The 26703-nt window shown below is 26.8% G+C and overlaps 6 protein-coding genes across 19 annotated transcripts; 3 read left to right on the top strand and 3 right to left on the bottom strand.

Annotated features, from left to right (window-relative positions):
- Positions 1-163: 163 nt before the first annotated feature.
- Positions 164-2647, top strand: LOC107066800 (nonsense-mediated mRNA decay factor SMG9). 8 transcript variants are annotated; one of them, XM_089169810.1, is made up of 10 exons: positions 165-305; positions 444-520; positions 628-824; positions 943-989; positions 1103-1292; positions 1374-1670; positions 1780-1924; positions 2021-2141; positions 2232-2343; positions 2407-2647. In XM_089169810.1, exons 3-10 carry the CDS (start codon positions 679-681, stop codon positions 2483-2485), a joined length of 1137 nt encoding a protein of 378 aa, XP_089025936.1. In that variant the 5' UTR covers positions 165-305; positions 444-520; positions 628-678; the 3' UTR covers positions 2486-2647. The 8 variants fall into 8 exon arrangements, with proteins under 8 accessions (XP_089025931.1, XP_089025936.1, XP_089025932.1 ...); XM_089169806.1 differs by having other exon boundaries at positions 444-549; positions 629-824; positions 2021-2343; XM_089169807.1 differs by having other exon boundaries at positions 444-549; positions 632-824; positions 2021-2343.
- A 12-nt stretch (positions 2648-2659) lies between these two features.
- On the bottom strand, positions 2660-7114 carry NC2beta (negative cofactor 2beta). Of its 3 annotated transcripts, XM_015321760.2 has the most exons (3): positions 6880-6912; positions 4200-4306; positions 2660-3332 (listed from the first exon to the last, which is right to left on the bottom strand). In XM_015321760.2, the coding sequence occupies exon 3, from the start codon at positions 3322-3324 to the stop codon at positions 2821-2823; it is 504 nt and encodes a 167-aa protein (XP_015177246.1). In that variant the 5' UTR covers positions 3325-3332; positions 4200-4306; positions 6880-6912; the 3' UTR covers positions 2660-2820. The 3 variants fall into 3 exon arrangements, with proteins under 3 accessions (XP_015177246.1, XP_089025939.1, XP_015177247.1); XM_089169813.1 differs by lacking the exons at positions 4200-4306; positions 6880-6912 and adding an exon at positions 6994-7114; XM_015321761.2 differs by lacking the exon at positions 4200-4306 and having other exon boundaries at positions 6880-7014.
- LOC107066803 (vascular endothelial growth factor receptor 1) lies at positions 3339-6873 on the top strand. Its single transcript, XM_089169814.1, has 9 exons — positions 3339-3989; positions 4066-4285; positions 4400-4563; positions 4656-4902; positions 4966-5075; positions 5171-5267; positions 5344-5758; positions 5842-6110; positions 6181-6873. Exons 1-9 carry the CDS (start codon positions 3643-3645, stop codon positions 6598-6600), a joined length of 2289 nt encoding a protein of 762 aa, XP_089025940.1. The 5' UTR covers positions 3339-3642; the 3' UTR covers positions 6601-6873.
- A 241-nt stretch (positions 7115-7355) lies between the features above and the next one.
- PIG-S (phosphatidylinositol glycan anchor biosynthesis class S) lies at positions 7356-19654 on the top strand. The gene is made up of 9 exons (XM_089169815.1): positions 7356-7498; positions 16984-17214; positions 17562-17759; positions 17832-18050; positions 18159-18343; positions 18457-18599; positions 18714-18861; positions 18950-19296; positions 19406-19654. The coding sequence occupies exons 1-9, from the start codon at positions 7453-7455 to the stop codon at positions 19575-19577; spliced, it is 1689 nt and encodes a 562-aa protein (XP_089025941.1). The 5' UTR covers positions 7356-7452; the 3' UTR covers positions 19578-19654.
- LOC107066795 (protein I'm not dead yet) lies at positions 7895-13571 on the bottom strand. Its single transcript, XM_015321744.2, is given in 11 exon segments — positions 7895-8296; positions 8374-8752; positions 8885-9014; positions 9017-9213; positions 9297-9422; positions 9499-9566; positions 9638-9752; positions 9817-10088; positions 10547-10661; positions 10740-10805; positions 12570-13571. Coding segments are annotated over 10 exon segments (1725 nt in total). The 5' UTR covers positions 10796-10805; positions 12570-13571; the 3' UTR covers positions 7895-8029.
- A 531-nt stretch (positions 19655-20185) lies between the features above and the next one.
- On the bottom strand, positions 20186-26642 carry LOC107066797 (uncharacterized). 5 transcript variants are annotated; one of them, XM_015321749.2, is made up of 14 exons: positions 26482-26642; positions 24571-24717; positions 24317-24477; positions 23699-23772; positions 23512-23621; positions 23218-23432; positions 23038-23146; positions 22871-22965; positions 22715-22778; positions 22562-22637; positions 22226-22453; positions 21919-22024; positions 21616-21844; positions 20186-21510 (listed from the first exon to the last, which is right to left on the bottom strand). In XM_015321749.2, exons 3-14 carry the CDS (start codon positions 24457-24459, stop codon positions 21370-21372), a joined length of 1590 nt encoding a protein of 529 aa, XP_015177235.1. In that variant the 5' UTR covers positions 24460-24477; positions 24571-24717; positions 26482-26642; the 3' UTR covers positions 20186-21369. The 5 variants fall into 5 exon arrangements, with proteins under 5 accessions (XP_015177235.1, XP_015177237.1, XP_015177232.1 ...); XM_015321751.2 differs by lacking the exon at positions 26482-26642 and adding an exon at positions 25263-25930 and having other exon boundaries at positions 22316-22453; XM_015321746.2 differs by lacking the exon at positions 26482-26642 and adding an exon at positions 25263-25929.
- Positions 26643-26703: the final 61 nt, after the last annotated feature.

Below are 26703 nucleotides of genomic sequence, written 5' to 3' on the forward strand. Positions count from 1 at the left end.
ATTAGAAGTATCTAGACGTTACTAGATAGTCGAAAATTTATTTTTGACTTCTTTGGCTCGTGTTGAACGGAAACGTTGTTTTTAAAAATAGACGAGAATTCTTGTTGATAATGACGGCTTTTTTTTATCCTCTTATAACCTCTATATAGAAAAGTGAGGTTATTTTTTTTTCTAAACCCGTTCAAATGCAACTAGTATTTTAAAAATACTAACTTTGACAGAAGAATTTTTGTTTTATTTACAATTAAAAAAAAAATACGTGATTTAAAACAATGATTATTTAATTAACCTAAAATAAATTTGAAGTAAGAATAAAAAAGATACATCATAATTAATTTATATTATTATTTCATAAGTATCGTATTTCACTTTTCTTTTTTTGTTAAAAATATAAATCAGATTTGTATAATAATTAATTAAATACCCCCTTTTTTTTTTGACAGAAATATCCTTTGGCAATATGTCAGTTTTTTGTTATTGATTCTGACTTATATGAAGATTAGAACTTTTGACACACTTTGATAAGACAATTACAATTTAATATACAAAGTATTTGCTAATAAATTCTTATTACTAATTATAAATATTATTTATTATAATTTTATGAACATCTTTTAATAAATTTCAGCAGTATTATTTTTTGTATTGTGTAAAAAGTACAAAGAAATCTAATTAAAAATGATACCAGTAATACCAAAGGATTCAGAAGGTAAAGATGGAGATGGTAGGGCTTTGATAAAAGTTGTTGAACGTCCAACATTTATATTAAAAACTAGAGAAGGTGAAAGCAGAGCTGTATCACCAAGTCAACGTAATGGTAACAAGTAAGAATTATAAACTTGTGAGATTTAATCTTCTACTCCAAATTTCATAATATATTAGAGCACTTTCACTGATTTATATTTAAATATTTAAATATATATATATATATTAATATTTTAGAAAAGAAGCAGATTCAACTTCAACAGTGGCATTGAAACCACCAGATAGTAAATATTCTTATTATAATTAAATAAAAATTTAATATAATTAAAACATCAAATAATTATGTTAGTATAAATATAACGAAATAATAGTTCAATATTTATATTTTGTTTTTTAGTAACACGCACAGCAATTCCTACATGTATTGATATGACAAATTGTGCTAAATTCATGGATGAAAATATGCAACTTTGTGAAAGTGCATTAGAATTTTTATGTGATCAACAAGACTTCTTAGTGGTAGGATGTTTAGGTAGACAAGGTGTTGGAAAATCGACAATAATGTCTCTTCTTACATCAAATTATAAGTTAGTTTTGTTTTCTAAATAGATATGGTACTCTCTTTGAAATAACTATAAGTATAATGAATATTTTAATTATGAATTTAGAAATGATATTTTTGCCGTTCAAGATTTGTCTCATCACGAGAGCAGTACAAATTGTACTAGCGGAATAGATTTTTTTGTAACTAAGAATAGAGTGATATACTTAGACACACAACCTATTCTATCAGTTTCTGTAATTGACTACAGTTCATCATTTGAACAAAAAAAGAGTTCAACTGATTTTGTAAATAATGACACCAATTCGGAATTGCAATCGTTACAATTTACAGCATTTCTGTTTTCAGTGTGTCATGTAATCATATTTGTACAAGATTGGATTTTTGATCCGAATCTATTGAGGTATTTATGATAATATACATTAATAATATATTATTCGTGTGTATATATATAGCATATTTTATTAATATATAACTTTCATAAATATAAAGATATCTTTACTTTATAATAGGTTTCTTCAAACAGCAGAAATGTTAAAACCATCATCTACAACTACTATGGATCAAGATTACGTTGAATATTATCCACATATATTATTTTTACATAATAAAGTAGATGCACAAGATTTTATGCCAAGTAATGTTAAAAAAATAAAGGTATTTTTTTTAATTAGTACAATGTAATGTATTAATTTGAAAAATTGTATGAACAAATCTAATCACTTTTTTACTTTCTTTTTTGTTTTTTTTCAGTATTTGTATAATCAAATATTTTCTAGTTCTAGACTACAAACTCATAGTGGTTTAGATATGAGTTCTGATTCAGTTGAAAATGGTTTCAACTTATTTTTTATACCATTAATTACAGCAGAAGGTACAATATGTCAATTAAAAAGTTTGATTTACATATTTATTTTTTCAATTTATTATGTCATATATATTATTATTATTATTATTATTGCAGATGAATCCAATTTGCAAGAAAATGAAAAAAAATTGATTGAACAATTAAGAATGAAAATACATGGAGTATCAAGGCATCCAATGACACCATCTACTTTAACGGAAAAAACTTGGTAAATATATTTATAAAAAAAAAAATTATAAATAGTACAAACACATAATAAATAATTTCCTAGGTATCATTATGTATCAAAAGTCATGGAAGCAATTAAAAAAAGCCATCTATCATCAGAATATGGAAGATTAATGCCATAATAAATCTAATAATATAATTTAATTACAAATGATTTATAATCAAATATAATAATAGGAATAAGTTTTTTATTTTTTTTTATTTTCACTATTATTATTATTTTAATTTGTACTACACAGATAAAAATTGAATTATATTGAAAATAAATCACAGAATTGAAGGTACTTTTAAAGTGCTATTGTAAACTTTTTACTTTTATTAAAAATAACATTTCCTATTATATATATATATATATATTATATGTATATATATACATATATATATATTTATTATATATATTAATGTAAGTGTGGTGAAATTTTATATATGATCAATTGAATAATTTTAATATTGTATCTTATGAATAGTCTTCTTGTTCGCTATCAGTTTGTTGCATTGATGTCATTTGTGCAACTGCTTGTAATTGTTGCCATTGTTGTTGTTCAGCAACAGCTTGTTCTTCTCTTGCTTTTGCAAAAAGTTCTTGTTGTTGTCTTAACAATTCTTCTTCTGGAATTCCTAAATTCTCCAGTCTTGTACTTTGACGTCTTCTTTTAGCTGCTACTGCTTTACAATCTCTTAAAACAGCTTCTGCTTCTGCACTGTAATCGCCAAAACCAAGTTTGTCAAGTGCTAATAAAATGTGTTCTGCATTTATTGTCTTTTTTTGTTGTTGATTACATATTTCATTAGCTTCAGAAGACAACAAATGTATAAATTCTGTACAACAATTTAAAATTAATTCCCGTGACTCGTTAGCAACGCGTACGTGCGGTAAGATTTCTTTGATCATTTTATTAATGGATGCACGAGGAAGTGTTAACTCGTCATCCTCAGTCGGGGACATCGCAGCCGAGGCCATTTGAAAATCTATAACATTATATAATTAATGTATTAATAATAAACAACTGTTATTTATAACCATTCACAATAACAAAATTTACTTTATTATTTTATTGAATTTAAATATATTATTTAAGGATAATTATAATATGAAAGGAATAAGATATCGAATAAAATTAATATAAAATAAAATTGACTAGGTCTTATAATCTTATCAAAGATTTTACGCAAAAAAAAAAAAAAAAGAAGAAAAATCTTTGCCCCCTTAACGCATATTTTATCAGATAAGATTTTCTTAGATTCTTGTGGATTAGATTTAGTTCAGTTAAGTATATAAATGCTACTGGTTAGTACAACAACAACATACAGAATAGCATACAATTTTAATATCTATTTGTTTATTGTTCATTTCATTAATAATAATAATAATAATAATAATAATAAAAAAAATATGTTATTGCAAACTTCGTCATTCTTTTTACAATGTATGATGATCTTTTTTGTTTTGAATATTAATACATCATGGACATCAAGTACAAATAAATTTGTTGGTAATGTGAACAACATTACAGTACACGTTTTAAAAGATGACAAATATTTAAATGCTGATAATATATATAAATCATTGAAATTAAATATATCCTGGTTACCACCAAATGGGAATAAACAACCTTCCTCATACAGGTAGACACGTGACATTGGTACCAATCATAAGTTCATTATCTAATACAATTATTTTATAAGTTTTATATTATAACAGTGTGATAGTAACAAGTATTTCAAGTGAAAAATCAAATCTTACAATTTGTCCAGAAGGAACACTGTATTACAGAACACAAAATAATAGTCAACTTAATGTTTTACTACCACAAAATAACTTATCAATTGATGTACCAGAGATGTATATTCATCCAAGCTGCTCATACAAGATAGAAGTTTATGCTAATCCAAGAATAAAGCCAACGGGAACGGTGCAAGGGGTAAGTAGACTTGTAATTAATCTATAAACAAAATATAGAGGTTTCTAAATATTATAATTTTAATGAATTGATACTCTCTATCTTTCTTTTTTTTTTGTTTTTTTTTTGTTTTAGGTAACTTATAAAGTTCCAGAATGTATAGGTCATAAATGCACTTGCGTAAATAAAACATCTGTATTATCAACACCTCGTGTAAATGCAATTGTTAACAAATGTTACGTCTTAATTAAATGGAACGTAGAAACTAATAATACTTATGTACATTCTTACAAAATTAGGTATAATATAATACATTCAATTAGAAAGTAAAAGATCTTTTAATTGATACATTGTCTTTAATATTGCAACATGGTATTATTCATCATTTCAGTATAGGAGTACCTCTGTTAATGTCAAAAGCAGGTTTTCCTGTATATAATATCTCACAAATAGGTATTACCAAAGCTACAGTTAATACTTTTTTATGGAATTTACATAATGGTAATCGTTGTAATAAGTTACAGCATAATTACAAAGTATTTGTAACTGGAATAGATAATAACGGTTGCTTTGGTAATGATGGAACATTTACTATTGATTTAATGAATCAAAATTCATCAAAGGAAAGCTATATTATTGTATGTATTTATAAAAAATGTAAAATGATGATTTAATTATTAATTGTTTGATCATTTTTATAGGAATTTATATCTATTGCAGTGATCTGTATAATATTTACATTGCTTAGTTTAATTACTGTTTCTAAAATAAAGGAAGGAACATTTATTTTAAAGGAAGAATACACATCACGGTAATATTTGAACTATTTATACAGGGGGGAAATATAAATGAATATTTACTATTTTTAAATTATATATATATATTTTTTTGTGGTTTCAATTTTAGAATGCAATCAATAGATTCTATTTCTAAATGTAAATCAAATTGGGTGAATTCTATTCTTCGAAAACATAATGTTTTATACACCGAATGTAATACCGAGGTAAGAAAATAATATATGTATATGTCCTATGTGAATAATTTTAAATAATGAATGTTATAAACAATATGTTGTAAAGGTAATGTCGCATAAACAGGAAACAAATGAATTTGAAATTCCATATGATTCTTTAAAACTAACTTCTGAATTGGGTAAAGGTCAATTTAGTAAAGTTTATCTTGGATATATAAATAATAATGCAGTACCAGTAGCAGTTAAGATGTCACGATTGTCAAATGAATTAAATAGATTGGATGTATATCAAGAATTTGTGGAAGAAATTGAGATAATGAAAAAGGCAGGAAAACATCCACATTTAGTTAATCTTATGGGTTATTCCATTATGCCAGATAAATCTATATGTATAATTTTAGAATATATGAAAGGTGGTAATCTATTGGCATATTTACATTCGATAAGAGATCATAAAGCTGAATCTGAAATGACTATTAATAATTTGAATAAATATGAATTTTTATTTCATTCTTCTGAAAGTATGTAGTAATATTTGATTTCTATATTTTTGGTTTTTATTTCAAGAATTTGGTTGATTTCATTGTCTTACTTATTATTTTAGCATTATATACAACAACAAATACACTATCTATATCTTCAACATATTCAAAAGATGACAAATTGAAATCGACTAATTTAAGATATATTAATTTAGAGTGTTCTAAAAAAGAAGAAAATACAATAAACATGGAAAATGAAGTTGAAAGAAATCAATTTATACAATTTGCTCTTGATATTGCAAAAGGAATGGAACATTTAGAATTTAAAGGTATCGTTCATAGAGATCTTGCTGCAAGGAATATTTTACTTACTTCAGATTTACATTTAAAGGTAATACCTTGTGAAATTTATCTTCGTTAATAGAACTAATCAAATTGTAAATATTTTTATATAATTTTAGATATGTGATTTTGGACTTTCTCGAAATGGAATTTATACTATAAATGATACGTCAAACAAAATACGTCAACTTCCAGTACGTTGGATGTCACCAGAAACTTTACAAGATCGTATATTTTCTTCTAAAAGTGATGTTTGGTCATTTGGCATTGTACTATGGGAAATTGGTACTCTTGGAGCTTTTCCATATTCGGATATTCCAGATAACAAACTACTACAACATATAATTATTGAAAAACAGTCTTTGAATCAGCCAAAAAATATTCCTTGTGATATTTATAAAATAATGCAATATTGTTGGGCATTTCAACCAGAGAATAGACCTACTTTTGCACAACTTCTATTAAATTTACAAGTTTTATTAGAATTATATCCTTTGCAAAATGGAAAAAGTAATCCTTGTTATACGTTGTTATCCTAATATTAAGATATGTAATAAGACCTACTACAAATAAAAACTATTGTAATAACAATTGTATTCATGTCTTGATATTAAATAATAATAATAGATATTTAAATAAAATCAAATTTCATATTTCTATGTTAATAAAAATTATAATTATAATTATTGCATATACATATATATATACAGATTTATTATATAGATGTTATTGAATACTGATTGATAAGGTTATGGTTAAGGTGGGCAATTTACTTATCTGATCAATTCTTTTTTCCTATAGAATTTTTGCAAGCTTACTATCTGTTTCAATCTTCCAAATAATTTTCTTCTGTTGTAAATGCAACTGTATAAATACAATTGTAGTATCTTTGATAAACTATATTATAACTAAACGGAAACAATATGCATCACCTTATTGCCGCTATCGATATATATCGATAATTTCTAATATGGCCTCTTCATTGCAAACGATATGATATGCTTACTTCACGTGGTTCGTGTATACTTAAATGACATGTGTGGAGATTGACATTTATATGCGTGATAAAATGTGTTGCAAAAAAGTGAATAATAATAATAAATTGGTGTAACAAGTATTAATTTCGCGATTGCATTGCATATTATTAATTTATTTTGCAATATCGAATAAATTTAAATGTTTTTTTAATCGTCTTATAAATTATTCATAATAAAGGTTATGTTTGCTAATATCTTATGTACTTTAAATGATTTCTCGATTTTATTTATCGTGTGTCAATGTTTTTTTAATTTAACGTTTAAAACGTTTAATTGTGTTAGTGAAAAAGAAATGAAATGAGGAACATTATTATTATTATGTAATAAACATTTGTTATTAATAACGCATTGAAAATGGAAGAACAAATTACAACTGTCGACTACGATACCAGTAAAGATGGTAAGTGATATATACATTTTAATATTACTTTTTTAATTTTATATTGTTAGATTAAACATTGCATGTTAATTTTTATTTCTTATTGTTTTATTAGATTTTTCTTTTTGTTTAGTCAGAATATAAATAATTTTTTATAATATATACAACCTATGAATACAATTTGCAAATGCTTATTAAATATTGATAAAACGAATAAATATAATTTGTTTTTATTAATAAAGATAGAAAAATATTTTAATACTTTTAATAGAAAATAAATTGTATTCATATATATATATATCTTATCTTTTATTTTAATATTATCATTTGAGATTTATAGTTAGCTTATTAAATGAAGCTTTTGTAATACTGTTTACAATGTTTTGTTTTTTATGGAACAACAACAATAATATAATATTGTTTTATTTGAGGTTTTACTTTTTTTCTTTTTTTAATATTTTATAATATTATACAAAAATTTGTATATATATATAATTTAATTTATTCTTAAAAATACTTTAATACGAATAATACTAAAATAAAAAAGCAGATCTACAATGTCTTATTCTGCATGGCCCATGTTGGAAATTCATTTAAATTAAATACATATGTACCCCATGTGCAAAATGCTCCTACAGTTATAATTAATGTTATAATAGTTGGACCAATACCAGCAATTATAAAATCTTTCGTTTTTATATGTCCTGCTGCACTGGCAATGGCATTGGGTGGTGTGCCCACTGGTAAATGAAATGAAAATGAACAACATATAGTTGCTGGAAGCATAAGATATAAGGGATGTATTTGTAGCACCACACACTAAAAAATTATAAGAAAAATAATTAATAATAATTTAATTAAACGCTATTGAAATTGATCGCATCAATTTTGCTTACCATTTCTGCTAATACTGGTAATATAATATTTGCAACAGCAACATTTGAAGTTAGTTCAGTAACAGTTTCTGCGAATACGCAAACAATAGCTAATATTGCTATTGGATGTATAGAATTTAATCCTATTAATGCATTTCCAAGGATTTCTGATAGTTTAGATGATTTACTACCAGCTGATATAGCAAAACCTCCACCAAGCACCAGTATCAAACTCCAGTGCATTTTATTATGTATCATTTGCCATGTTACCATACCAGGCGATGGTTTCGTAGGACGTTTATTTGGATCATTATCGAAGGCATGAAGAAAGTCAAGTTTTGCTGGAAGTATGAAGAACAATATTGTCAGACACGAAGCTGCTGTTGAATCCTTGACTGGCCTGTAAAATAAAGCTAGAGTAATTTTGCAAAATGTCAAAAAAATCAATCATCATTATGTTTACATGTTAAACATAATAAATATGCAATATGTCACGAGTTGATAAGATTAAACGATAAAAGATTATACTTACAAATTCGTGATGTATGATGGCCAACCTTTCATGAATCCAGGACTTCTAAAGAACCAAAGTAATACTACAATTATAAACATAATTCCAACTATAGACTCATGCCACGAAATTGGTCCAAGTTCCTTGTATTTTTTTCTATTACTGACGTAGCAACGCGTTCTCCTTGCGAGCCAATATCAATTGCTCTAGCATCTTCACTTTTTGGCCTGAATAAACCCATATACTTTACTTGCAACCATAGCCAAGTGAGAACACCCATAAGTAACATTGGTGGTACCGAATAAAGCATCCAAGAAGCAAAACTTATACTTGGACTATTTGGAAAACGTCTAAGAAAAATGAAATATAAATATATTATAAAATGTTTCAAAATGTAATATTTATTACATAGTTTAACACTAAGAATATTTACGTTTCAAAGTATCCTTTTAAAGATAAATTAGTCCCACTTCCTACTATTGTACCAATACCACCAAGACTTGAAGCATACGCTGCTACCAAATAATACACCATGGTACTATGTGTCGGTCTTTTTGTACTATATTAAAAATCAATAATATATATCAAGAAATATATGCATAATACATAATATATAAATACAATTTTATACATACGCAGATACAGTCTCCGATTCATCATTATTCGTTTCATTTTCTTGAGTGAACATATCACCAAGTCCTTGCTGAAATAAATTGAATCTTTTTAATTAAATTCAAATAATCTAATAATAAGAAATAAATGAACTTTACTTACTCCTTCAAGTTCTATAAGTACAGTCTCTATAATTGGTATCATCATCGCGGTAGATGCGGTATTAGAAATCCACATAGAAATGAACATCGTCACGAAAAATAGACCCAAAGTCAGTCTGAAAATATGTATCAATATATTGATACTGATGATGTTTAATAAAAAAAAAAACATAATATCACCTTCTATGGCTGCAACCAATCATTTTGATGATTAAAAGAGCAATACGCATGTGTAAACCAGAGTTTTCAATAACAACGGCGATGACCAGGCTACCAAGAAACATCATTGTGGTATCGTTCATATAACAAAGGCAAGTATCATTAGTGCTCATAATACCCATTAGAGGATAAAATAGTACGGGTATGAGGCCTGTGATGGGTAATGGTAGAGCTTCTGTTACCCAAAACATTGCCATCAATGCTACCACGTATAAACATCGCATCGCCAATACCTATAATGAGTAATATTCATGAGTAATGAATGGTTAAAATGCTTTGTTTTTTTGTTTTGTTCATTTGTTCATTATAAAATTGTTTTTCACAGTTGTACCAAAAGCAGAGAATCTCGTTGATTTATTTGAATTATCAATTAATTCATGGGTTTTATGAAATATTATTTTTAAACGATTACATAATATTTAACGTATGGTACGTAACAATCATGTGTCTATTTCGTATCTTACTTTTATAAGGTATCAAGGCAACCTGATATCTTTTAATTAAGCCTTAACGTACATTGTACTAATTTTATAATCACAATGAAGATGAATGGTGGTGATATGAATATGTATAAAGAAATTTATGCCAGTCATCAAGTTGTATTCTTCTCATGATTTGCATATTCTGTATTGTTGTGTGTCAATATTCTATTATATTTATTTATTTAAATTGTATTAATAGTATCACGAACCTCTTTAGTTTCGATAAGTACTACTGGTAGAAGGATCAACGGCCATAGTACAATTATAAAAGATTTCCAATATATTGCCACAAATCGTATAAGTAGTACACATAATGATTCTTTCCTAAAATGTTTTTTTTTTATTTATTTTAATAATATCTTGAAATATGTTAATTATTGTTATTTTTAATAAATTACTTACTCTCTAGTCGTCGTATTGGTAATTTCTGGATCAGGTTCTACCGTAAGTGTAGCCATTGTAATTTAACTAAAATAAAAGAGCAACATTTGATAAGAATAATTTTTGGGGTTCGCTTATATGAAATAAAAATTACTGATAATCATATGAATTATTGATAATTATTAATTCCATGAAATTTTTGTGCAATATATATATATATATATATATATATATATATATATATATTATCATTTATGAAAATAAATATACAAAGAAAGTAATGTGATCGACATCAAGATTATGCAAGTGAATTTAAAGTATAAAATATCGATAAAAAATGATTATACAATGAATTATCAATAACAGACGTTTAATGGACTTTTGCGTCTTATTGTTAGAATTTTATTGATCATTAAATAACATAACGACAACATGGTGTTAACTTTTAATATAGACACAGTTTATTTTTTTGAACAAAATATTAATTTAAAAAAAAAAAAAAATTGATATATAATATTGAAAAGTAAAACGTATTTAATTCAGAATATTTTATGAAGGTAATGATAAAAATAAAATGTTGAATACGTGTGCGTGCTCATGATGTATGTGTGTGTGTGTGTGTTTATATTATAATATATATGCAAGGGAGAAATGTTTGTGTTATATTAGATAAAATCGCAAATTAAAAATTATATATTTTGTATACGTTCCAAAATTTGATTATATTATACTAATTACTTTAATTATAATTATATTATATTATTACTTTTAACACATTTGCAACCACTGACGTAAATTCACGTGTTTTCAAGTTCTATTCCTAGTTGTGGTTGACGTGATTTACGTCATTTTAAATTTTAACAATTTAATAAAAATAAATTTCTATATATATATATATATTAAATTTATATTGAATTATGTAAATATAATATTTAAATAATTATATTTTATTAAATTATTATATTTTATTATTTAAATATTAATTTAAATAATTCATTATTTTTGCCGGTACTCAGTATTATAAAAGGAAAAAATATGCCGGCCGCAAATATGTTAATAGTAAAATTATAGGAATTATACTATTACTAAAATTTACTATATTATACTACAATAATATAGTATAATATATTATACTACATATTATTACTAAAAGTATTATTTAGCTATAAAATATATATATATATATAATGCTTTAGCTATAAAAAAAAATATGCCACTCGCAAATGTGTTAATAGTAAAATTAGTAATTATACTATTACTAAAATTTACTATATTATACTACATATTATTACTAAAAGTATTTAGCTATAAAATAAATGCATGTGTATGATGAATATAATTGAATAGATAAATCTAATGTAGTAAATCAATTAAACAGACAAAGAGTGATGTATTGCAATCATACGATCATGAAAGTGCAAAGTGTTTAAATTTTCATTTCTCTAATATTATGCAAAAGGAATTACGCGTTGCATGTTGAATCAAAAATAGATTATGTCTCGTTTTTATTGTTTTGTTTTCTTCTTAGCACTAAATATTATTGAGAGAGAAGATTAGTACAGATTATTTGCGACAACAAGTGTAAGTTCTATGATTAAATGACGTCATTTTTATTCGATAAGATGGGCCCCATACTCTTTTATTTTTATAATAGCAGTTCTAGTATGATCGAGAAAAGCAGTTATCGCAATACAAGTTCTTCTCATAAATAAGGAAAAAAAGATAGACAAGAATTCCATCAAATTAAAATCCCATTTTTGCGATACACCATTGAAGAAGAAGATGAAGAAGAAGATGAAGAAGAAGATGAAGAAGAAGAATGAAAATAAGTATCACAAGTAACAAACTCACTGGTTCCAAAATTAATGGTTGTTAAACTGTTGTCCCTTAGGATTATCTATGTTTCTTTTAAATAACAGAAAACATCAACACAGTGTTACAGATTTACAAGGAATGCATCTTGACGAAGGAAGAATCATCATGTTGTGAATGAAACTTAAAAAATGATCATAAAATATGATCGATTAATTTCTTGAAAACAGTTTAATTGCAAAGTAATATAAACTTTTGTTTTCTTAATTAATTTTAAACGAATCGATATTCCTGTTTTTTTTTGTTTTTGTTTTATTCTTATGATAGAAATATAAGAATGCATTTAAAGTTAAACATTTGCAACGATGTAACGAGAATAAGGACGATTGAGAATACGATCTGACTTTCCGTTAGTTGAAAGCACACTGGAAGACATGAAGCAAAACCACCAGAGTTTAAACGAACGATTCAAGTATTACCCCTCTCTCTCTCTCTCTCTCTGTCTTTCTCTCTTAACTCGTTCTTCTCTGTTTTCTTTTTTTCTTATCCTCTTTTCTTTCTCTCACTCTTTCTGTCCCTTCTTCCTCTCTTTTTCTCTTTCAATATAAAAACAATGTTAAACCATTAATGGTTGTTTAGCTGTTGAGAGGGAGTATAAGTTTCTTCTTCTATCGTCATGAATTCCATTGATAACCTTCGTCACATTCTTCTGACGTTGTTTTTTTTCTATACAAAGGGCAAAGAAAATGGAAAAAAAAAACTATAAAAATATGACCATACCATTCTGGAACGTAGCAGGAAAAGCTCCCTACTCTTTCTTTCACGAGAGCAACAAACTCATAATCATATGATATTATATATATATATATATTTAAATGAAAAAAATGTGAATATTATTCTTTCAAAATAAATTGAAACACATTTTTACATGTGTCTGGATTTATAAATTTGTATATATATATATATATATTATACAGTAACGAACAGAACAAACTGATTAGATTCTAAATAACTTCTGTAAATTTGTAAGAAGTTTATCAAACCTTAAGATTAACTTTATTTACATTTATTTTTGTTTATAATTGTTAACTGAACATAATGTAATATAATGATTAGTCATCTTTAGGATTATTATGATATTTAAAATTATAGTAATATATCGTTTAACAAATGATTTATTGTATTTATAGTTGTTAACTGAACATAATGTAATATAATGATTAGTCATCTTTAGATTTATTCTGATATTTAAAATGATAGTAATATCATTTAACAGATTTTCACTTCCATTGATAATTTGGTCAAGGAAAATTAGAAGAGTGTATTGTCATTGATTAGTTTTTTTTTTGTTTCTTTTTTAAATAATACCAGCATTAACTCGTTGAGTTGGAAATTAAAATCTATCGATTGATCGTTAGAAGTAATAAAACAACATTCCTTCACACCCAGATCCCGTTAAAACAGAGACTATGCTATTAAAATAATGATTGATTGGTGTTTAAAGGAAGAAAATGAATGTAATTATTTTTAATAGAAAACAAAAAATGTATTATTATTATTATTATCATCATCGAATACGTGAAATAATTTTGATTTGACGAATATAACTTAACAGGAAAAAAAACAAAACAAAACAAAATGGTTTTTATAATTTATTTTATATTCATTGTAGTCAAACGGATATTTTTCAACTAAACACAATAATAATAATAATATACAAAATGGGCATGAACTCTGTTCGCATTAATTATTATTACGTGTTTGTAATTCTAAATAGGAAAGGAATTCATTCAATTAATTTCAGTTATTCACTTTGTTATTCGTTTGACGTTGTGTCGATGATTTTAATCATTTGAGAAAGTAACGTGTCCGTCCTTGAAACAATAGGTCATTCATAAGAATTTATCTGAAATAATTCTTGAAACTATATTTGTATTCTTCGATTTTAATCAATATACTTACTTATATATATATATATATACTACTGTATTTATATAATGTCTAACAAAAATCATTTTATCGAATAGAAAAAATTATACATCACTTTTTTTCGGTCTGATATTTGAAACGGAAGTGAATCGTGAACCCATAGTTTATTTTTTTTTTTTTTTAAATATGGGATATCCAAAAAGATTTTCATATCTTCAAATGATAAACAACACGTATTTGTAATTCTATTATTAAACTAATATTTATTTCTTTTGACGGTAAAGTGATTATTCAAATACTTTGTTGTATTAAAAAAAGAAAAAAAAACAAACAAATTATATATTGTAATTTGCAAATTATAAACATGATTGATTGTTCCTATAATTATTTGTTGTTTTTTTTTTTTCCTTGAAATTATTATTTGCATAATTGTTTTATTTTCTATGGATAATTCAAGTTTACTTTTATAGACAATTTTTCATTTGTCAATCTTTTGATAATACATTCGTGTTCTGTCAAAGAAGAATGAACAATCTTGTTAGACATTTCATTCATAATATATCTGATCATTTTTCAAAATAATACATGATGATATGTTTTTACTGTATAATCATAGAAAAATAATGAACGGGCTTTTTGTTTTTTTGTTTTTTGTTTTGTTTAATACGACAATTGATTGAAATGATTTTCAAATTAGCATCCTCTTTAAAAAGAAAAAAAAAGTCATTTTTGTTCTTATACAATGTATTAACGAAAAAGATTTAAATATTAAACGTGATATTTATTTTATTTTAATAAGATAAGAAATTTTTCAAATGAGTAATTATGTATTAATGAAAGGTCTAATTTTAAATTAGTCTTTTTTTTTTTTGACAATTAAGTCAATAAAATAAACGAGAATTATAGAATTAATGCTTTTATTATACCTATTATTATTATCATCATCATCATCTCTTCACTATAAACATTATTATCACATAATGATAGTTTAGAGTCAAGATAAATACGAAAGAATAACGAATATGATAAATTGAAAGAAAGAAGAGACATTAATAAAATGTCGTAGGTGTATCTTTTCTTCCTTTCTTCCTTTCTTTCTTTCTTTGTTCAAATGATGATACACTTTTTCTTTTTTTTTTTCAAATATCATTCGATATAAAATATAAAACGCGTTTTGTAGATTTAATTAACTTATACGGAAAATAATCTGTTAACATTACAAACTGTATAAATTATTCGTTCAGTTAGACAATAAACAAATACAAACAATACCTCTATTATTTAATTAGATTGATCATGGGAATGAAATAATATTGTACACCAACAGAGCACAATTTTTAGCTGTATAAATACAGCTGTATAATTTTTGTTTCGACAAATTTTCGAATGATATCTCACTCTCTCTCTCTCTCTCTCTCTCTCACCACACTATCTTCTGTATAAAAAGATAAAATATCGAAGACTGTACAACATCCAAAGGATTTATTTCTACAATCATTTTATTCATTTTTAAGATCCACTGTAAAATAATCATTTTTTTTTTTTTTTTTATATATAAAAAAAAGAAAAAACCAGAAAATTTAAAGGAACATTGTTCAATATTATAATTTTGAATTGAATCAAAAATATAACAGACACGAATACCATTCAAGTTCGGCACTGATATTTAACTAATGTTACATTTTGAATAGTGCCAAAAAGCGTATTGCCGATTTGGATCTAGTTCAATTTATTTTCAAGGTTATTACTGTTAAAAAAGAAAAAGAAAAAACAAGTTTTACTTTACGCCATTCAATGCCTTTTGATAACGTAAGAGAAGAAGAAAAAAATAAACATAAAAATATATATTACTTTTTGCATAAATATAAGTAATGTATTATACGTGCTTGAAAAATAATGAACACTTTTGTGTTTCTGCTCATTTTGTTCTAGTAAAAAAGATATTTGTGTGTGTGTGTGTGTGTGTGTGTGTGTGTGTGTGTAAATGATCTAAGAGGCTTTAAAAAATCAGTTCTTTTTTTTTTTTTTTCGTTTCCTTTTTATTATGCCTCGTGTGACTTATCAATTGATAATAATTCTAAAAAAAAATTAATTAAGCGCTATTTTTGTATAATACTATTGCAATGAAACATACTCGTTTATCAAATCATTCAAGCAATGCAATTAATACAAAAAAAAAAAAATGTTTAATGTGATCAAAAAATTCTTAATTTAGTATTTTGTCTTATCTATTGAAAAATCTTAACTGTATATTATATATCCAAATAAAAACAAACCAATTGTATATCATTTATAGATCCCAATGCAAATGGTTCCAAAATTTGTGTTCTATTTCTAAATTAGAAATAAAATAATGAAAATTTTTTAATATTTAGGGAATGTCCTGTTAGAAAATCGCGGCACTGTAAAAAACACTGCGGCGCATATTTTGAAAATCATTTGATTTAATGTATTCAATGTAAAAGTTTGAATATATATATTCTCTTTTCTAATCTTATGTTATTTTTCTTTTTTTTTTTTACAGAAAAGTTTAGAGTATATGCCAGCATTTCTTTTGCGGTGATACTATTAGGAATAGGAGTACCATTATGGTGGTACATGACAACTGTACCACGAGTGGCACTTCCTTACTCTGGAATCGATGATTTATCAAACCTAGAAATTAGAATCAAAATGAAGATCATTGTTGCTGCTTTAACTGATGAACGAGCAACAGCATTAACTGAAGAAATAAGAAGAACATTCAAAGATAGTGGTATTCTCTTTTTACTATGATTTAAATATTTCTTTAGATTGTAATCGTAATATTCAAATTATTAGAGTCCTTGTTATTGGAAACTAACTCTTTCCATTAAAATACATGAGTAGAATAACCTTAGGAATTCTTTTTATAGGTCTATTATTGACAATGACCTCTTTCAAAGTATGCCACAAGTGCTGAATTTCATGTATAGAATTTAAAGAGATACCTATATATATATATATATATGTTAATGTTTGATATATACACGTGTATGATTGTTTGATCATTTCCTTAATTATTCATTAGTCATGTAAAATTGATTATTTATTAAAATCTATCACGTCATTGTACCATTTCAGAGATCTACGATTTGGAAGTTGTATATCAAGTGGTATCTAGCAATCTTTTGGCATTCGCATTTGCCCATAATGAATTAGAAAAAATTGCTTCTACTTTTGACTTGGACGTAGGTAATCTTTTACTCTTAGAATCCCCAAATCTTAATGATGCTGTACTCGTTGGTTCAAAAAGAACTATATACTTCTCAATTGAAACAAGTAAGAGTACATATTTTCAACATATTCATATAATATGATGGTAAATGACTAACCGATGAAAATCTTATTTAGGTAATGCAAAATTGGTACAAGTATTGTCCGAATGGATCCTTCGTGAAAAATCGTTAGATCTTACTAAAAATGCTCTTACAAATCCAACTAATTACAGTCTCGATGAAGAAAATAGACGAAGATTTCCTGCTAGTTCAGCTTACGATGTTTTGATAACTTTGGCGAATCCTGATCCTGAAACACTACAAATCAATTGGGATCTCCAGGCAATGACCGAGGGTATATATTATTATTATTATTATTAAATTAAATAATCATTCGCATAGAGACGATTGTGTTATATACATATAACAAATGTTCATAAATAAATGTGTCTATTTTATTTAGAGTACATAGAGCCATTCCTCGATCAATTATCAATGATAAGCAATTTTTCGGTGAAGTCACAGTGGTTATATTTCTTACCACTAAGCGTTAATCTAATAACTGTTCCCGACAGTAGCTGGAAAGGTAAACATTATGCTCTTGTGGAAGATGTTTTACCACATATTGTAACACCATTGGAAAAAAAAATTAGGTAAAACTTGAACTTTAACGAATTATTCCAAGAAATATTTTCAAACATTTTTCTATGATTCTTTACATTATAATAATAATAATAATAATAAAACATTATCTTATTATTCTAGCATCTCAAGTGAGTCTTCATCCGTGCATAAATTTCGTAGCATATGTAGTTTCATGTGATAATGCTCCTTTACACATTTATGCACGTAATGGTCACAAATCGATGACTGACGGTGACGTAGAAGCATTTCTATCTCCAAGGTACGTAGTTTTTGTTGTTGTTGTTATTTTCTTTTTCTATAAAAGAGATATTTGTTCTCTTTCTTTCTCACTCTCTTAATATTAATATTAATTATATATATATATATATATTAGATGGGGTGGTGTTGTGTTCACAAATCCTCCATCAGAAGCATGCGAAGCTGCAGCATATGGTAACGTTACTACCATCGTTCCCGATGAAGCCACTATCATCGGGATATTTCTTGCACAACTAAGATTACTTTTAGGCATTCCAGAAATGGTAATTCATTTGAAAAAGAAAACCCAGTTTTTTGATTGTTGTTGTTGTTGTTAATTAATCAATAGAAATATTCCATTTATAATTTCAGAAGCCTATAAGCAGTGTAACTGTAGTACCACTGGTTGGATTGAAATCACGTGATTGGGAAGTAGATGCTTTGCTGCGAGTTCGTGCCATGGAGCAATTAACTTCTGCTAAATTAACATTGCAATCGTTAGCTCAACTTCTCACAGAAATCAATCGTATCGTTATTACTGATGTTGTAGGAAATAGAATAAAGATTGCCCTAGATTTGGTTGAACGTTCTGCCGAACTTCTTAAAAATGGTGATCTTATGAATGGTTTTATGCTTAGCAAGGATGCATTTATTACTGCCGAAGAAGCTTTCTCCGATCCAACTTTGTTAGCACTTCTTTATTTTCCAGAAGACCAAAAGTATGCCACTATCTTTTTTATTTTACTTAATTTTCTATGTCAACAAAATTGTCTTCAATTATTATTATTATTATTATTCATTCATTCATTCATTCATTCATTCTTTCAGATATGCCGTATATACACCTTTATTTTTACCAGCAATGATTCCTGTCTTGTTGTCTCTTAAAACTATACAACAGTATTACAGAGGTGGGAAAAACAACGTGAAAAAGGTAATTAATGAAAATAAAACGAACGAAGATTCAACACAAGAATTAAAAGACGAGAAATTAGAATAATATAAATAACTTAATTTAATACATTGAGATCTACAAGCAATTTTTATTTTCGAAATAAAGTTAAAGTTAAAAGGGGATTTTTATTATTATTATTTTTTGTTTTTTTTTGTTTTTTTGTTTCAAGATAATAATAGAAATAATTTTGTTTGTTTGTTTGTTTTTTTTTTATTATTTTGGTGACATATGTTTATGTTTTATGTTTTATGCATGTGTTTTTAGAGATTATTTTACTGTTCATTTCTGTTCATTATAAAAGCTCTTTTTTTTTTTTTTTTTACACTTTCAAATCTTTACACATTTATCCAAAAAAAAAAAAAAAATAAATAAATAAATGTCAGGGAAAGCGTAAAAATCATTTGTTTTAACAAAAAAAGGAAAATAAAAAAATCTATGAAATAATGAATATTCTTGAATAAGAATAAATATGATAAATGGGCTCGTTCTTTCTTAAGAGAGCCATTTGTAATGTTCAATTGCAAATTAAGTCTCTGAGCGTCAAACAATGTGAAAATTACAAATAAGTAATTGCACTCTCTTTCTTTTTTTTTTGTTGTTGTTGTTGTTGTTTTGTTTCATCTTTCATACATAAAAATTGTAGTTGCCTATAATTTTCATTTTGTTTTTTTTTTTTATCTAATTATGACAAATGAAATTGATTTCATATGTCATAATGTTAACGTTAAGAAGACGTTCTACCATATGTGTACAATAATTATATTTTATTCGTGTACACAATGGTGACTTACACTTAACTCGAGCAAACATACAACCCTCCCATACAATCATTTTATCAAATTTGAGATTAATTATCATTAGATCGTTAGAAATAACTAATAGTCTATTTACACGTATATCAAATCAATCCTCAACCAGTTACCACAAGATTACAAAAAAAACTTGCAAGTTAAATTACTATAAAAAAAAAAAAAAAAAAGATGTGTCCATCTACCATAGGAGATTATTATTTTTTGTATCATCATCGTTTATACAAAAAAGAAAGAAAGAAAGAAAGAAAAAAAAACAAAAGAAAACAATAATCATTTCGTGAAGAAGCAAAACCACGTATAAAATAAAATAATATTTATTTTAGCTGCACTCTCTCTCTCTTTTCGCTTTCGCTTTCACTAATGTTTCTACAAAATAAAATAAAAAAAATAAAATAATAATAATAATTACAATCGTAAATTTAATTTGAAATATAAGGATATAATTAAAAAGTAATTAAAAAATATATTCTCTCTCTCTCTCTCTCTCTCTATCAAAAAATAAAATATAATATAAAATAAATATTAATTTTTGAACTCTATTTCTTTTGCTTTGTTTTTTTTGTGTTTTTTTTTTATAAAACAAACAAACAAAAAATTAAGCTTTTTTTAATTGTAAAAAAAAAAAAAAACTCGCAATCCTACAGTAGTGCGCACAATATGTTATTCTATTTATATATTAGTCAATAATAAAAGTGTAAGAAAAAAAAAATATATCTTTATATACGAAAAAGACAATCGCACTATTAATAACATATTAACAATTATTATTATTATTATTATTATCATTATTATTATTATTATTATTATTATCTCGAAATGTCAGTAATACTAATATAAGTTTTTAGTTAACATTTGTAGAAACAAGAATGATAAACAATTTGTATTGTCTCCACCCGTTGTCTCACCGTAAATCTCAAATGGTAGTTGGACATCGTATAATAAAAATAAATTAATCGTTGAATTAATCGATCTTATTCGTACGAAAAAAAAAAAAATAGAAAAAAAAAAGAAGAAGAGGAGTTAAGTCAACAGGGACTTTGAACTAGCTGTATCGCATGTTGCAGTGCATCAGCGATATTCTGAAAAACAGGTACACCTTCGCGCTTTGCATAATCCGACAGGTACATCCTTCCCCGATTATAGTCTTTCGTGGCTTGTTCGGTTAACTAAATTTTCATCAGAATTATAATATATTTATAGATTTTAATAAGAAAATATTACGATAATATTAAATAATAATAATAATAATAATAATAATAATAAGATCTCACCTTTTCACCAGAAATAATACAACCTTCAGGAAGAGTTTGAACGCACAGGACAAGCTTAGCACGTATTCCAATCATGTGAGCTGCTAATGCCATTAAGGCAATGCCACGAGAGTGCTGCGGTACAATTAATAGGATTAACCGCGAATTTTTCATCTTTTGTAACTCATGTGGCAATACCCTTACGTTGTACTCATTCAGGCTTGGTCGATATAGAGTCAAACCCATAGACCTTCAAAATATATTCATTATAAACAAGTCACGGATATTTTATTGACAAATATTTAGGAGATTTTAAATGCTCACTCAATTAATGGAGCTGCAGAAGATTCTAACCAATACAGATCTTTAGTGACCACTCCAACATACAGGTCTCTTTTTTCAGACTCTGGTATTAAGGAATTAGTCCAATCTAAAAAGTTTGTTTATACACGTACATTTATAAATATATTTGTGTTCTTTCCTCAATAATGAATTAAATTATATTATTAAACGATCGAGATATATAAACTATTTCTACGACGAGATTACGATTAGATTTGGTGAAGGTGGTAGATGTGCGAAATACGAGTCAGACTAAGTGGGAAGTTGCAGAGATAATGATTCAATATACCTAAGAAACGCGTAAAAGGGTGTACAATAGCTCTGCGTAGAAATTTTGAGGCCTTCCTACATAATATACTCCAAACTGAAGGTATCTCACTTTCACAAGAAACTCCATTGTTCTTCATCCGCCATGAAGCTTCGCTGGCTAATGTGTAAAACTGTTCGAAGTTTATCCGCGATTCTGCTGGATCACTCCCCTTCCCCGAAAAGCCATCGATCACGCTTCTGTACGTTTCTACAAGCAAGATATTACAAATATTTTTGCAAATCAAAATACATCCATACTCTTGACATATTTTATTGAAATATTTAATATATCAAATTTTTTACGTTTATACGTTACCTGATTTATTTACAGCATTGAGCAGATCTGAAACTGACACATTACATTTTGTGTTTGTCTGTAAGGCTACCCAAGCCTGAAAATATCATAAATAATAAGGTACCATTCATTTTTATTCCTAGATTTTGTTAATATATGGAGATGTGTACTAACTTCTCTTAAACTTATTGTACCACTATCATTAATGTCCAAAGATTTAAAAATCTCTCTTAACATACTGTAAAAAAAAAAATGGAATACGTCGTTAAAACATTACTTTAATATTAATATTTCATCAATTAAAATCTCACAATTGTAATATTTATTTACATTATATCGGACCCATTTTGACTTAGAGAGATTCTCATAGGTCTCACCCCATCATCAGCGTGTAAGTCCTGTACGTTTATTTGTTCGCGCAAAACCTAAACAAATAATTCACATTTTACCGTCATATATTTTAATTCTTTTTTGTTTAATTTTAATTTTTGTATTACCTTAGATGTACAATTTAGAGCAATCGACACACTTTCGAATATAGGTATCCTATTTCTTTCCATAAAATATTGAAGTACAAGTAATCCATTCATTAAATCATAGTATTCCCTAAAACATATAAATATACGTTTATATTTCTGTATTGTTTTTCATCTTTGAAATAATTTTATATTACATACTGTGATGAAACACTTTCTCCAAGTATAGTCTGATCTTGCCGGTAGGGGTAAATTACAAGAATCAGAGATTCACTCCTAGTTGCTGCCAATTGAGCTGCTTCTATAATTCCTGCACTATTACGAGTTTGATTATCAATTACAAAAAGCAGAACACGTGCTGTTTGTTTTGCTTCATATTCTTGAGCTATAAGCTCTGGGCCCCATTGTGATACTTGCTAAAATATATATTTCAACTATTAACATCTGCAGTTTTATATTCAATTCTGAATACTCTAATAGAGTAATCAAACTTACAGGATTATAGTAAGTAATTCCAAGTCTTTGAAGTGTCGGTATTGCTATCTCTGACCTCCAGGTGGTTGGATTACAAGAGCCACCCAAAAATACCTCATATGCCATTCTCTCTGGAAAAATAAATAATTTAAGTTTATATTTGTCTTTATGTATTTAGGACAATTTTGTTTATAAATTCCTTACTCACTTGAACCAATTTTGTGATTAGTATCCTTTCCATCACAGTGTAAAAAATGAGAGGTGCTCATAGGAACGACTGTTCTATAATTAAATAGAAACATAATTAATAATTTGCCTTTATAAGGATTATACAGTGAATCCAATATTATCACACTCAAACAATAATACATTTTTTGCAGCAGGATTTGATATTTTTCTTATTTAATTATTCAATACAACAATGTAAAGTTTATAAATATAGGAAAAGTGGTGTTGGAGTGTGGTAATAGGATACTTTTCATTGTTACTTATTATCAGAATTTATCTAATTCAATGAAATATTGCACACATACTTCCAAATATCAAATCCTCTTGCAATGAGAAACAGCTTATGTTGTTTCATCATCATTAAAATATCCTCATAGCTATCTTAACCAACTGTTCAATATTTTCTGCCTGTAACAAAGATTCATTTTTAACAGATTATTGACTTTACAAAGCAATAAGTTATTATTGTATATGTAAACAATTAATATTCAATTTTTGTTGTATTGTTGTACAACCTATTCAACATTATTGAATATGTTTATTTAGATACATACAAATATCGTAAAACAATCAAATATATTTCAAGATTTGACAGTACCCTCTTTCGCACAGAAGTGCCAGTTCTGCGGCAAATATGCAGAACTCCTCGAACATTATACAGGAATCTGTACTGATCCCATAACAATTCTCAACATCGTCCAGCACGCCTTGCGGCTGTAACCAGTTCGGGAAGAACAGCATTGTGTATATTTTTTTTATCTGAAATAGTATACATGAAAGATATATATTATTTTTTATATAGTATAACACGAAGTTATTATCATCAAATATACTGTATTAAATATTACTTACAAAACTGGGTCAAGCGGCAAACTGAGCAGCCCTTGGTCAGTGCACAACAAGTATTCATCGTTTAAAAGAACTCTTTTAATCCAAATACGTTCTTCCAAAAACAAAGGTATATTCCAAATTCCTGACAGACTTTGGATTCAAGTGTTTCTGTATAATAAAATAAAGAATTACGATATTTTCTTTTCCTGCTTATTATAACAAATAATAACAGAATAATACAAATCAAAAATGAAATTTAGATTAATGGAAAAACAGTATTATAAAATTACCAAAAACATGTAAATACAAAAGTGATGTATTTAATGATAAAAAAAAAAAAGAAGAAAATGTATCTTCCTCATGGGATTTTTAAATAAGAATACAAATTAACGCATTTACAGCTGGAAATATTATTTGAAAAGGTGCGTAGGAGAAGACGCTTTTGGATGGATTGTGAAAATGAAGGAAAGAGGAGAGAGAGAGAGAGAGAGAGAGAGGAAGGTAGGTAGAAAGAAAGAGAGAGAGAGAGGGAGAGAAATCGTGTAAGAAAGAAAGAAAAAGAAAAAAAAAAGAGAAAGAGCAAACGATAAATCGTAGCTGAGCACTCCTGCTGATCATTCGATAGAAAAGCGATGGTCGAGAGTAACAGCATACAAACACACATACGTACGTACACACACACACATACATACATACATACAGAGCGCACTAACCTTGGTGTTTCGGTACTGCATACCCACGCACAAAGAACATATACGGTAAACGTCAAAGAAAAAGTCATAAATGTTGAGAACATTTGATGATGCACCCTTGATCTTGGATCTCCGATGAAAATAGAAAAATATCGGGGCGATGATCGATAATTCACAAACGTGCGTATCAGAAAAATGTATACGTTCGTGTTGAGCTCCGCGTATTCCTGCTATTGCTCATACTTATTTATACACCGTTATATTTAAAATGAAAGACCGTGTCGCTGGATATCAGCGGGAGCTGGACGTCAAACGAGCAATATTATCACGAAAGCTTCGTTAAATCGACTGACAACGTTCCTAACTATATAAAATATCCACGTTATAGCGCGACGCGTTTATCCAACACAACACACACCACTTATTCTATCTTTTCACAGTCAAACAGGAGCCAAAAGAGTAGTGTTAGTAACGAGTGAACCAGAAGCTGGCGCTACCGTGTAAAAGCGCATCGTGCTGCGCTTGACATGTTTTGCTCCCGCTTCTTTTATCCCTTTCATTTCTTTTCCTAATTTTTTTTTTTTTTACTTTTTTTTTATTATTATTTTCTTTTTTATTTTCCTTTTTCTCTTTTCTTCTTCTCCTCTTTTCTTTCTTTTTTTTTTTTTTTTTTTTTTTTAAGACAATGAGTTCTTCCTTACGCTCTCGATAGAACAAAAAATCTGAACACAAACTATTATCTTCGAAATTACTTAAGATATCTAATTAACATTTTCGATCTTTACGTTTCATATCAAAATCTTAAATGAACATGCGTGTTTGCTGTTATCTTTCTGTATCTATTATACAGTTCCAAACTATTGGGTTAATTCGTTTAACATTTATAAATGCAATATATATAAAAAAGAAGAAGAAATAAGAAAATTAAGGTATTTACAATCAAGGATTCACACGTAAATTCGGTTCAATCCAATTTCCGGTTTCAAAATGGCGGGCATTTGAAAAAGTACGAAAATTAATACGAAATTAACTTGAAATTATCTTAAAAATAAATTAAAGATTTTCTATAGAAATATTACTAATCATCTTAGCCATTAACGTGAACTACATTAGTCGTGCCTATACTATGTCTCTCTTTCTCTCTCTCTCTCTCTCTCTCTCTCTCTTTCTCTCTCTCTCTTTCTCTCTCTCTCTCTTTCTCTGTCTGTGTCTTATATAGAAATATTACTTTAGATATTACCATGTAGCACAATCGTTCTTTAAACTTGTAGAATAATATTTCCGTTAGTTATAAAAAAAAAAAAAAAAAGTTAAATAGAAATGTGGACTTTTGAATAAATAAATAATAAAAATATAATAATATCAAATACGAAGAGCGGACGACATTTTTCTCTTGCCCGCGCGCACCGACCGACTCAAAACAACTGGTTTTTCAAGGAATGACGTAAACTTCCAACAATGA

The sequence above is a fragment of the Polistes dominula genome, unplaced genomic scaffold (assembly GCF_049000335.1).
Source record: "Polistes dominula isolate Pdom_NZ unplaced genomic scaffold, Pdom_raw_medaka contig_49, whole genome shotgun sequence".
In the NCBI taxonomy this organism is placed as follows: domain Eukaryota; kingdom Metazoa; phylum Arthropoda; class Insecta; order Hymenoptera; family Vespidae; genus Polistes; species Polistes dominula.